This window comes from Pygocentrus nattereri, chromosome 21 (assembly GCF_015220715.1).
Source record: "Pygocentrus nattereri isolate fPygNat1 chromosome 21, fPygNat1.pri, whole genome shotgun sequence".
Classification (NCBI taxonomy): Eukaryota; Metazoa; Chordata; class Actinopteri; order Characiformes; family Serrasalmidae; genus Pygocentrus; species Pygocentrus nattereri.
The window spans coordinates 12,753,619-12,766,883 of NC_051231.1; the positions used below are offsets into that span (position 1 = coordinate 12,753,619).

The window sequence follows — 13,265 nt, forward strand, 5'->3', positions numbered from 1 at the left end:
TTGCTTTGACCCGAACTGGCCATTGTATATAGACACTTAAAGACATAGAGATATTACATAAATACTGGAACTATTTAAAATAGTTTTAAATTAAAATTTTTTTTACATTTCAAATTTTTTAATATATAAAACAATAGACTACATTAGCGACAGATAACAGTTAAACAGCTCTTGGTAAAATGGGACACTATTAATAGAAAATGAATGTAATTTCACAGGCTGAATAGTATTGTTCCATGAGCCTTGTGTTTGACTAATGTTAAGTAGAGCATTAAATGTCTTGTCTTTGTACAGTTTTATTGAAATATAGGTCAAATGATTGATACCACGTTCTGTTTTTGCATTTCTGATTTGCATTCCTTAAACTGTTCTAACCTTTTTTTGGAATTGAGGTTTGTAGTTTTGTGATATGTCACAAAAATATATGCTTACAGAGTTTTTTTTTTTTTTTTGCTACAGTTAATATGCAATTGAAACTGGAGGACAGAAAAAGTGTGATTTCTTCAAATTACCATCTCCTTTTGGCATCAATCTTGTGAATTGGCTTATAGCTGTTATGTTGATTCAGAATCAGACTGTTCCTTTTAATTTTCTGTGTTTATGTCTTTCCTTATTAAAAAAACAAAGTATATCTGTAAACAGAGAGTAAGGTCGGCGCGTGTCAGTTTTCCACTTACGGTTATGGTTGCCATCGTGAATGAAATTCCCCCCTTACAGTAACTTCCTGTATCATCCTCTCTTCATGGCTGGGTTATATAATCTTTCCTAAATATCCCTTATTAGTCAGAAGGGTGATGCCCCGTCATTACAGCGGTTCAGCAAGAAGGAAGTAATTTCTCCACGCCTATACATTCATTAAAGAAAGGCTAATTCTCTTTGGGACAATCTGGGCCAATTAGCTGCGGAAGCGTGCAATCAGGTGCATTGTGGGTGCAAGTGGTTAATGGACCCGGATGCAGTGGAGAGGGCTGCACAGTGAATGCAGGAGCATCAAGGCTGCTTTAGTTTAGCTTGGCTGATAACTGTGCACACAGGGAGGGAGAGAGGGAGGGAGGGAGAAGGGCAGGGGGCCAAGCACGTGACATTAAAACGAATGACAAGCACTCTGCTGCATCAGTGTCGTGCTGCGAATTTATGAAGAGGAAACTGAGGCGAGGCGATATTCTGTGGGGACTTAATCAGAAGTGCAGTCACAGATGATCCTCTGTTATCCTTTTTGATCAAAAATGAGTGCTTGCTTGAAAATGAGTCAGTGCCCTGGTCTGTGAAAGTCGGTGTCCATAAACTAACCCTTACCTTTACCTTCATTATCAAAAATAAAAGGTTTTCCCCTTTAAATGCAAAAAAAGCTAATTTGTAGTTTGTGTATAAAAAATTGTGAGGGCATTTTTGTTGGTGCTGACATTGTGGTTCAGTCCTGGTTTTGTCTTTTAAAAAAAAATCTGAATATTTTTGTTCTGAAATTGTATGAACTCTGTCAATTGCACATATACACAGATAGGGTCCGTGTGGGTCACGGGTGACCTTAACGTGCCCCTGTGTGATTGTTCAGCGTCTCGTCGCCAGGCGGGCAATCAAGGAAAGAAAGTGAGATTTTGTGAAACGGGGAGAAAAGCCAGAGCCGGGGACGCGGGGAAAAGGCTGCGAATCCGTTAATCCGTAATGAATAGGATTCCTCTGAAGGCTCTCCGCACCGAGGATGGTTATTCCGGTCTTGTTTGTCTTCAGCGTTTAACGGTCGAATGCTCGGGGATGTTTGGCCGCTTTATAGTTTCCCTGCAGTCAAAGGGAGAAAAGGGTGAGAGATGAGAAGAAAAAGAAAGCTGTAAAACTCTCAGCAAGTTCCCACAATGCTCTCACCAAAGGGCTCTTCATAGCACCTGTCTGTGCACTGTGTGCTATTGTGTTGGAGAAACGGATGCTCTTGAGGAAGTACTCGTGGAGCTGTATTCACTCTGAGTGGGCTTGTGCTAGGGCTGCATTGTAAGAGCAAAATGCTATTTTTGGCCATTATTTTTCAATTTGTGTACACAGTGGATATCAACTATAATACCAATAAGAGGAATACAAATAGAAAATAACAGTAATAATTTAGTATGTCCACTCTTTCATTACAGCTGGCATTTTTTCAGTTTTTCAGTTTCTCAAAGAATCTGCAGACACACCTCCAAAGTTCAGTCTTAGAAGTTGGTTGATCATTTTCTGAACTAATCAAACAGATTCAGTGATGTTGAGGTCTGGACTCTGGGGTGATCAGTCCATTGTTCATCTCCTTTGCTTGATCTTCTTTTCTCTGTGAGGCTTCTTGACAGCTACACATTCTTTCAGACCCATAGCACTGTTGTCTTCTCACAGTGGAAGGATGAACAGAAACACCTGTGGATGTTTTCAGATCTGAAGCAGCTTGATTTTCTCCTCTTAAAGATGAAAGCTTTAAGTGCTGTTTATCTGATAGGGGGTGTCAGTTCTGGTGGTTGTTAGGAGGCACATTTTCTCTAGAGCTTTTAATTTTTTTATACTTAATCTTGGAAACTTTTCACTCTGCTTGTTGTTTTGTTTAGCACCTGTTTTGTTAACCTTTGTTATGCCAGCATGTGAAATCAGCACTCTTCGATTTAATTTCAAGTCAGCACTCTTGGCTAAGTTTGCAATTGCACAGTAAAACAAACTTTTAACCCCTGAGATTTACATTTACTGCCTTGAGAGCACAGCAAAGGCAAAAGCTTGAGTCTTACAGTAAACTAGCAACCAAACTCTGCGACATAACAGAAATGCAGGTTAATTATTTATGTATTTATGAAATGCGTTATCAGCTAATAGGCTAATTTTCTCATCATGTCCTGTAAATATAATAGCATTTATAGCCAATGGCACACATCATTGAAAAAAAATCTTCATGTTTGTATTTATGCATAATGAAGTGGTTGTTAGGCCATTTGCCCCAAATCTGTCCTGTCTTTCTAAATCAAAATTCTGATCACATTTTAAAAAGGTATCAGAACTTTGTCTTTTCTTTGGTTTTCAGTTTTCATCAGGATGTCCTGTATTTCAGTTCCGGTAATACATTTTGATTTTGGTGGCCTCACTGAGCTGCATTGTCATATTTAATATGCGGTGCATTATGTCTTTCAGCTCCATCTATAATAAAGTGCTTCACAAAGTGCAACTGCCAGACCCCCTGCCTGCGCACCGAGGCTCAGCATAACACTTGAGCAAGACTTCTCACATACACACACACACACATGCAGATACACACACACTTTTCACACGTGTGGGGGGCTAACGACAAAGCCAGAGACATCAAAGCAGAACGCTCCGGGTTATTAACTACATCGCATTTACCAGCGTGCACTACACATGTGGCTCCAAACAACATAATGTCATCTTCTCCAAGAAGCCCTAATTGCAGAAATGTGAGCCTTCACATGTAACCTGATTAATTAAAAAAAACATATGCAAGTCAGGCTTTTGCATGCTTTTTGTTGTTGGCCTCACAAAAAGTCAGCGGGGAAGGTAGGGCATGCTATCATGAAGTTGTTTTTTTTTAAACGAGGTGTATATTCTTGGCAGCAGATTTGAGTATGAAGGGTGGCAGAGCACTCCATGTGCAGACATGGCACACATTATCATGGCTCCCCCCCCTCTCATTTTTCCTTCTTTATCCCAAACTGAGCTTTTTCCCTAAAGCCAACAGTGCCCCCTTGTGAGCTTGAGAAGAGCTGCAGTGCCTCACCTATGTATTGCTTAAAAATTACAGGAAAAAAAAGGGTTTGACCTTTAAGGAACTACTTGGTAAAAAAGAATCACAGTTTTCACCCTTACTTCAGAAATAATCACCAGCCTTACAGAGATTTGCCTTATTTGCTTCTGTTTGGGACACCTGTATCATCAAAAATGGGTTGCAGGGGAGCTGGAACCTATCCCAGGTGTCACTGGGCGGAAGGCAGGATACACCCTGGACAGGTCAACAGTAGTAACAGCAATATTGAAAGCATTTTTATATTTTGTATGTCATGGCACATCAGAAAGTACATAAGCAAATTCCACTGATAGTTTCAGTATCTCTGTGTACCTAAATGGTTAATGTGTAAACAAAGTCATTTAGAGTAGTTTGAAACATACCATGCTAGAGAAACCATGGTGGTGATGGGAACCAGACATCTGAAGAGTTAAATCCCTCTAAACCTGGCTCTACAATCAACCATTTCACACCAAGCCACTCTGAATGATTGTTTACATCTCAACCACTGAATTGAAAAATCAGTGAAATCTCCCTTTAACATAAGCTTTCATTTCTTAGCTTTGCTTTGCTTGACTAATGCTTTGAACATGAAGGCATTAAAAAGGAATTAAAACTATTCAAAGATAAATATTAGTCAATAACGCTATTACATTGAAGCGCAGTGTTAGCAAAAAGATTTGTAGGAAATTACAATTAAAGCTGCACTATGTAAGTTTTAGGAATTAAAAACATGATTAAAATCATTCAGTTAAATCATTCAATTAAAAATCATTAGAAATAAAATTAAGATGGTTACCACAACTAACTGGAAATGAAAAGTTAGATTAGGATTAAAAAAAAGTGAAGTGAGCTGAAAGCTACTCAAACAGGAATGTTTTGAGTCTGGATTTACAAGTGTCCAATGTCAGGGCTCTTCTAATGCTCTCTGTCAACTGGTACCATTTAAGAGCAGCATAATGGCCAAATGCTGCTTCTCCGTTTAGTTTTCACCCTTGGCAGGACTGAATAGTTCCTGATGATCTGAGAGTTCTGCTCGGCTCATATCGCTAAAACATGTGAAATAAACCAAGGAGGCTCCCAGCCTCGATCACCAATTTCCAAATATGATGACTTCATGATCATCGTTAATGAATGTCAACCTTTATTTAGACTCGTTAGTACACCGGCGGTGACCCTTGTGTGCAGTGTAGCTGAGCATGACGGAGCAGTGTATATACATGGACTAATGAATAAAAATGGTGATAAATGTGCAAAATGAAATTTCGTCAACTAAAACAAGTAGTACTGTTAAAATTAACAATGGCTTAGTATTAGGTAAACATAATACATAAAAAGTTAAGATTAACAATAAAATAAATAATAACCAATATAATGAGTGAAATCAGCTGAACCCATTACTATACTATACAGCTATAATCGCCATAGAAAAGCACTTATCAATATGGAGCTTGTGCCTGAGGTCATTATGTTACCTGCCAAGCATGAGCTAAAGGGGTGTAGAGCCCCCCCAGCACTGGGCTGTGGAGCAGTGGAGCTTTGTTCTCTGGAGTGATGGAGCTCCATCCAATACCTTTGGGATGAGATGGAGTGATCCAGAACTGATCATCCAACATCAGTGCCTGACCTCACTAGTGCTCAATCAGATCCTCACAGCAATGTTCCAACATCTAGTGTAAAGCCTTCCCAGAAGAGTGGGGGCTGTTGCTGCCGCACAAACTCACTATTAACACCATTAATTTCAGAAGAAACGCTGGATTTTCAGGTGTCTACATTTTTGTAACGTAAATACACTTTAAAGGTGAAATTCAAAACAGGTTTAATATTGCTTGGGTTCTGTTTTCCACAAAGCTTATCGTGTGTAAGTTCCTTATTATTAATATTTGAATGTGGAAATATTGCAGGAACTTCAGAAAAACATGGTTGAAAGACATTTGTCTTTGTGAAGTCTCTGCATTTTCATCTACTACAGTAATTACCCCCCTTTTCCAGCACAGGCTTCATTACTGATGTGTAATGCATCAGCAACCTCTAAATTCCTCTCAATCTACATGCAGATGCCTTGGTTCTTCTTATCTGCCTCTTGGGACCTTTCTTCAATTTGCTTTTCAATTAAGATCAAGCTGCAGTGGACTGTAGAGGAAGAAGAAGGAAGAATCTTCTGGAATTTGTGCAGAGTGACGAGCCCAGAACAGGCCATGCCACCGCAGAGTAATTGAAAACAGAGTTCTCTCTCATTTTCTTGCCGTTTGCGTCACTGTAAGGCTTTTTACGTGCAGAATTACGTGCAGATTGGGATGTTTATTGAAATCCTAATCCAGTAAGTCCACTGTGTTATTTCACCACCTTTCTTTAAGGTTATGTGGTAGTAATTAGGGAAAGCCAGAGTCATTTATTTATGTTACTTAGGTAGTAAGTGTTAATAATGTTGTGTAATTATTGTTAATTATGTTGAATGTATATTTGATGCTGACCAAAGTTAAGAACGTTTGAGGGACTAAAGATGGACTATATATTCTATATAGCACCCAAAAGGGTTCTTCTGTTGTTACACTGTCGAGCTTGTAAAAATAGAAGAACTCTTTGGATGCTATATAGAACCATTTTCAAAATAAAACAATTAATAGCACATTTATGCACATTTTCCATCAATATGACGCAAACCCTTTGATGATGCAAAGAACCCTTGTCATGGTTCTATAAGCACCATCTTTTTTAGGTCTCTGAGGTGTTGGAAAATTTATGGATGGACATACAGGATAAGTGTTTGTGTGGCTATGTATATGAAATATTTTTGCATACAATACAGTTTTACAGGCTAAATATTAAATATGATCAGTGACGAGAGGCTGTCAAAAACTGGAACAGTTATTTTTGCCTTTGACCACAAAGTAAAACAGTAATATCAGCACTAAAACATATCTAAAATAGACTCTTTTGAATGATGTATAAGGAGTCATATGCCGTTCATTCATTGTTTACTTAGTGTTAAACTAAACCCGCCGTGTGCTCTCACTGTGAGCTGTTTATATGCAGTGCTGTATTACAGCCACCGAGAGGAAGGAGTATGAGTGAATTCTGGCTTGCACACAAAACTCAGTAATCAAAAAATGGACTTTTATGGTCTTCATATTGAATCTGGAGAAATATCTGTCTGATTGCTGTCAAATACCATAAGAATATGAGAAAATTGCCTAAAAGCATATTTACTGGAACCTACATAAAGTATCCATGTTACATTTTACCCCACATTAGTTTGTGTCTCACTCTCCTCTACACCATTCAGTTCTATCCCACTGCAGCGTTTCTTCTGAAATAACGGGTATTAATGGTGAGTTTGTCCTGTTTTACTCTAGTAACAGCCTCTGCTCTTCTGGGAAGGATTTACATTAGATGTTGAACATTGCTGTGAGGATTTGATTGAGCATTAGAGAGGTCAGGTACTGATGTTGGATGATCAGTTCTCGATCACTCCAACTCATCCCAAGGGAATTGGATGGAGCACCATAACTCCAGAGAACATAGTTCCACTGCTCAACAGCCCAATGCTGGAGGGCTTTATACCCCTCTGGCCTATGCTTGGCACTGGACATGGTGATCTTAGGCTCATGTGCAGCTTCTCCAGAGCTAAATTCTGTTGGTCAGTGCTTTTCTCTGGAGATTTATACAAGCTGTAAATATCCAATTGAACACCTGCATCAGTAGTTGGTGCAGCTTAATGTAACAGATATCAGTAATTAGAATGGCTGTCTAGATACTTTTGGAAATATAGCATATATTGGCATTGGAATGCTAGCATTGGTATAAAAAAGAACAGGAAAGTAGCATAATAGGCCAACATCCAATCAGCACTTTGTTACTATGCAGTTGCTATGCACTGGTTCTTATTGTTGTAGTAGCTTTGAGGGTACATTTACATTTTTGTGTTGGGGGACTATAGTCGTATACAGACGTGTGAACACCCCGTCTCAATATACAGGTTCTGCTTATTTTCTAAATGAAAAGAAGTTAACACACCCTCTACAGAGAACACACTTAAAATTGCATTTTTCTGCAAACATTAGTGTGCAAGTTCTAATTATTTGTATTATTATAGTTTTACATACTGGAATAATACGTCGCTACTGTTTTAACAAAATCTTGTATCTCCAAATTGACTTTACTGAAGAAGGAAAAAACATATTTTACTTTTAATGTAAGTCAAAGAAACCAGATGTTTTTCTAAGTCATTCTGGGCTGTTTCTTTTGATCCATTCATCAGTAAATTTAAACTCAATATAAAGGGCAACAGGTACTTTGAAAGTATGTCAAAAATGAAAAATGAGATACAAGGTTTTGTTCAGACAGCAGCAACATATCATTATGGCCTTACATATTGGGGGGGAAAATATATATACAATATAAATAGTCTTTGTACAGGCTGCAATTTATGCAGTATGTTTTATGTTATATATCTTATATCAGCAAATAAACAGCAGTGATGCATTAAAATGTGCAGTAGTGTGTTATTTTAGCGACAGCCTGTTTTTCCGACCCATTGCCAGGATCTATGTTATTTTCCTGAGCATAGTTTCCAGTTTGCCAGGATCACAGACACTCCAGGAAACAGTTGCAGCATGTGAAAATGTCCTTACACTGGTTAATATTTAAGCTCAATTTAATATTTAACCTGATTTACATTAAAAGGCCATGTCAAAAATGCAGTTGTGCATGTTTTTGTGTTTACACACACCAGATGGCGCTGTGGTCAGTTGGTAAATTTTAGAACAGGTAATGTCAGCTGGAGAGTAATAATGATGTCTTTTTTCTCCCCTTTTCTTCAGATTAGAGGCTTCCTGTCCAGGTTTGACAATGTTCTTCCTGCAAGCTTGGCTTTTGATAAATGCACTGCCTGCTCCCCAGTGGTGAGTCAATCCACACACAGGCTTTGCCCACCTTTATTAAGTGTATCTTGTAGTGAAGTTGGGGGGGACTATGAAATCCTACTTTTCTGGTAGAATTTCTTGGATGGTCCAGCAAAATGTCTTATTCACACAATTTTACACGCAGATGTAGACAATCAGCCTAGACTTGTTCAGAGTCCAGTTTTCCTGAGCTGGAGCTGTTGCTAACAGACAGTAGTCACCCAAATCTTTTTTGTGAATACATCCCTAAAACATTTCTCAGCCTGATCAAAGTGGGTCAGAGGCTGCAGTCCAGTCAGTGTGGTTTAGGCCACAGTATGACTTTAAAACTTCTCATGTAGCTGAGCACAGCAGGGAGCCTTTTTAGACGGCAGGTGTTGTGCTTAATTCCAACTCCCCTGCAGAAGCCCGTCTCGTTTGCATACTCACAGGTCCTGCAGGCATGTGGACCGTAATTACGTTCAGTTTTTCTTTTCATGAATAACTGTTTCATCTTGAGCTGATGTCTGTTTAGAATTAGAAACAACAATTTATGAATAATGAAATCTATATGAGTGTGTACAGTCTGAGTGCTGAGTCAGAATTCAGCACTTGTTTAAAGTGAAAATTTGGCATTTTTATAACTCACAGTAAGTTATACAGTCTCTTAAAGCACATCAAGTCTGTACGACCTTACTGAAGACAGATATGCATTATAAGCAGGTTGAGAGAATTTTGGAGATGTATATAGAGAGAGGATTTAGGTGGCTGAAGGCCCTTTTCACATTTTCGCATTTTTTCTTCTGGCGGTAATCATTGCAGGATAACGCTGCTTCCGCTAAATCAACAACAGTAACAACGATGATGAGTACAGTGTTTTGTGTTTGGTTCTCCAACTGTTCTGGGCTCATCCTCGAATTTCAGTCTTGGCAACTATGACAAAGATAAAACGACTCACTTTTCTGTGCTGAGCTGAAGTGATACGAACCCCTTTCTGAGGTTAATAACTGTCCATAAGGCAGTAGCGAAACATGTTCTACCCAGTGTTTACACACTATTGTTTCTTGTGAAAAGGGCCTATTGCTGGCTATCATAGTGAGAGAACACTGATGAACAAAAATAGTTAATTTTATCGCACTAATGAGGCTGATTATCTCACTAATGAGGCTGATGTGCTACGCCACAGAATATAATACATATAATACATATAACATAAGAAATAACATATTAAACACATCTTTTTGGCTAGAATGTCCCTCATAGCTTCATAGGTCTAGTTCTAAACTAAAGAAGAAAAATTCAGATGCTAAACCCATCTTAGCTGGTGGACTTTATCTGGGTTTGGTTGTAAAATTGTGTAAATTTGATTTTCACCTGGCTGTTTCTAATATTTCACACCGTGTATAATGAGTTGTTGATTTTTTTAATTTGTGTAACCTTTTTATTTAGTGGTTCTAGTTAAATCATCAATATTGTCAGGAATGTTATTTATCCTGTATGTATTTACACATGTACATGTGCACACTCACTGGCTGCTCTGACTCTTAGGGTAAATTATGTATGTGTGTAAAAGCCATATGGTCTCAATTAGGTCTCAGTTGCTGTTGATGTCAGTGTCGTATGTGAGTAATTAGAGGCTGGATTGAAGTGTTTTTTCCCTGGGGACTCGCTGGTGTTGAAGAGTTCACGTCCCATAAATCAGAGCTCTGTTGCTCAATCTCTTCTCCATCTGTGGAGGTGGGGTGGGTTTTTCTCTCTCTCTCTCTCTCTCTCTCTCTCACTTGTTTCTTGCTCTTGTACTCTCTCTCACATACTCTCCTATACTATCTTTACTAGCTCTTTACTCTCTTCCTTGTTTCTCTCTCTGTCTCTTTACTTTTCTATTTCTCTGCCCTCCTTTTTACTCTCTTTCTCTCCCTCACTTGTCCTTTCTCTGGTTATCTCTACTCACCATTTCTTCGTTCTCTCTCTATGCATTTCTCTCTCTCTCTGTCTCTTTCTGTCCCTCTTCTGTTTCTCTCTCTCTACTGTCTCTCTCTTCGGTTTCACTCTCTACTATCTCTCTCTTCTGTTTTTCTCTGTCTCTCGTCTGTTTCTCTCTCTCTACTGTCTCTCTCTTCGGTTTCACTCCCTACTGTCTCTCTCTTCTGTTTTTCTCTGTCTCGTCTATTTCTCTCTCTCTACTGTCTCTCTCTTCGGTTTCACTCTCTACTATCTCTCTCTTCTGTTTTTCTCTGTCTCTCGTCTGTTTCTCTCTCTCTACTGTCTCTCTCTTCGGTTTCACTCTCTACTGTCACTCTCTTCTGTTTTTCTCTGTCTCTCGTCTGTTTCTCTCTCTCTATTGTCTCTGTCTTCGGTTTCACTCTCTACTGTCTCTCTCTTCTGTTTTTCTCTGTCTCGTCTATTTCTCTCTCTCTACTGTCTCTCTCTTCGGTTTCACTCTCTACTATCTCTCTCTTCTGTTTTTCTCTGTCTCTTGTCTGTTTCTCTCTCTCTACTGTCTCTCTCTTCGGTTTCACTCTCTACTGTCTCTCTCTTCGGTTTCACTCTCTACTATCTCTCTCTTCTGTTTTTCTCTGTCTCTCGTCTGTTTCTCTCTACTGTCTCTCTCTCTCTACTGTCTCTCTTCGGTTTCACTCTCTACTATCTCTCTCTTCTGTTTTTCTCTGTCTCTCGTCTGTTTCTCTCTCTCTACTGTCTCTCTCTTTGGTTTCACTCTCTACTGTCTCTCCTGTTTTTCTCTCTCTCTCTTCTGTTTCTCTCTGTCTCTCTTCTGTTTCTTTCTCTACTGTCTCTCTTTTGTGTTTCTCTGTCTCTCTTCTTTCTCGCTCTCTACTGTCTCTTCTGTTTCTGTCTGTCTCTCTTTTGTTTCTCTTTCTCTCTACTGTCTCTCTCTACTGTCTCTTCTGTTTCTCTTTCTCTACTGTCTCTTTTCTGTTTCTCTTTCTCTCTGCTGTCTCTCTCTTCTGTTTCTCTGTCTCTTCTGTTATTCTCTCTATGGTCTCTTCTGTTTCTCTCTGTCTCTCTTGTTTCTCTTTCTCTCTACTTTCTCTCTCTTGTTTCTCTCTCTCTCTCCCTCTCTGTCTCTCTACTGTCTCTTCTGTTTCTCTGTCTCTCTTTTGTTTCTCTCTACTATCTCTCTCTTCTGTTTCTCTCTACTGTCTCTCTCATGTTTTTTTGTCTCTCTTCTGTTTCTTTCTCTCTACTGTTTCTCTCTCTCTCTCTTTTGTTTCTCTCTACTATCTCTCTCTTCTGTTTCTCTCTCTCTACTGTCTCTCTCTTCTGTTTTTTTCTGTCTCTCTTCTGTTTCTTTCTCTCTACTGTTTCTCTCTGTCTCTCTTTTGTTTCTCTTTCTCTGCTGTCTCTCTCTTCTGTTTCTCTCTCTACTGTCTCTTCTGTTTCTCTCTGTCTCTTGTTTCTCTTTCTCTCTGCTGTCTCTCTTCTATTTTCCTCTCTTCTGTTTCTGTCTCTTCTGTTTCTCTCTCTACTGTCTCTTTTCTGTTTCTCTCTCTCTTCTGTTTGTCTCAGTTCTGTTACTCTCTACTGTCTCCCTTTTGTTTCTCTCTCTCTACTGTCTCTCTTTCTTCTGTTTCTCTCTCTCTACTGTTTCTTCTGTTTCTCTCTCTCTCTATTTTCTCTCTTCTGTTTCTCTCTTTCTACTGTCTCTCTTCTGTTTTTCTCTCTTCTGTTTCTGTCTCTTCTGTTTCTCTCTGTCTCTTCTGTTTCTCTCTGTCTCTGTTCTGTTTTTCTCTACTGTCTCTTTTGTTTCTTTCTACTGTTTCTCTCTGTCTCTCTGTATCTCTGTCTTTCTCTCTGTTCTCTTTCTCTGTGTGTCTGTTTCCCTTTGTATTGCTTCTCTACTGTGTCTTCTGTTTGTCTCTCTCTACTGTCTCTCTTCTGTTTCTCTCTGTCTCTCTGTCTCTCTCTGTTCCTCTGTCTTTCTCTCTGTTCTCTTTCTCTGTGTGTCTGTTTCCCTTTGTATTGCTTCTCTACTGTGTCTTCTGTTTGTCTCTCTCTACTGTCTCTCTTCTGTTTCTCTCTGTCTTTCTCTCTGTATCTCTGTCTTTCTCTCTGTTCTCTTTCTCTGTGTGTCTGTTTCCCTTTGTATTGTTTCTCTATTGTGTCTCTCTCTACTCTCTCTCTCTCTCTCTCTCTCTCTGTCTCTCTCTCTCTCTCTCTCTCTCTCTTTGTGTCTCTCTCTCTGTGTGTCTTCACAGCTTTCTGTCCTTCTTTTTCTACTTTTACTCTATTGCTCTGTCTTGCTATTTCTCTTATCTCTTGCTCTTTCAGCGATTACTCTCTCTCTTTATTGTCTCTCTCTTTTCTCTCTTTGTCCGTCTGTTTCATGATTTTAAGACAAAAATTGACAAGTTCATAAACTTGTTTGAAAATGGTTAAAATGCTGATTTCAACTAACTTCTTGTTCTAATATTAGTCTGTGTGGCTCCTGTTATCAGGTAAGAGCAGCTCTGTGCTGTTTAAGGCTAGATTTGTAACAAAATTGCAACACATTCTTTTTTACCCACTTATATTAATCTTAATTTTAATTTTAATATTAATTAATATTAGTTTTCTGCTGATATCGGCTGATATCTGATCTGTGCCGTCTTTACGCACTGTGACTTTCAGACACATTTGATACT

General features: G+C 38.9%; 1 protein-coding gene across 2 annotated transcripts in view; it reads left to right on the forward strand.

Annotated features, from left to right (window-relative positions):
* The window catches only part of atg7 (ATG7 autophagy related 7 homolog (S. cerevisiae)), a 114,866-nt gene that overhangs the window by 48,386 nt on the left and 53,215 nt on the right, over positions 1-13,265 (forward strand). For both annotated transcript variants that reach the window (XM_017704744.2, XM_037532548.1), the window contains one exon: positions 8,563-8,643. In XM_017704744.2, coding sequence (XP_017560233.1) covers positions 8,563-8,643 — 81 coding nt within the window. The remainder of the gene's footprint in view (positions 1-8,562; positions 8,644-13,265) is intronic.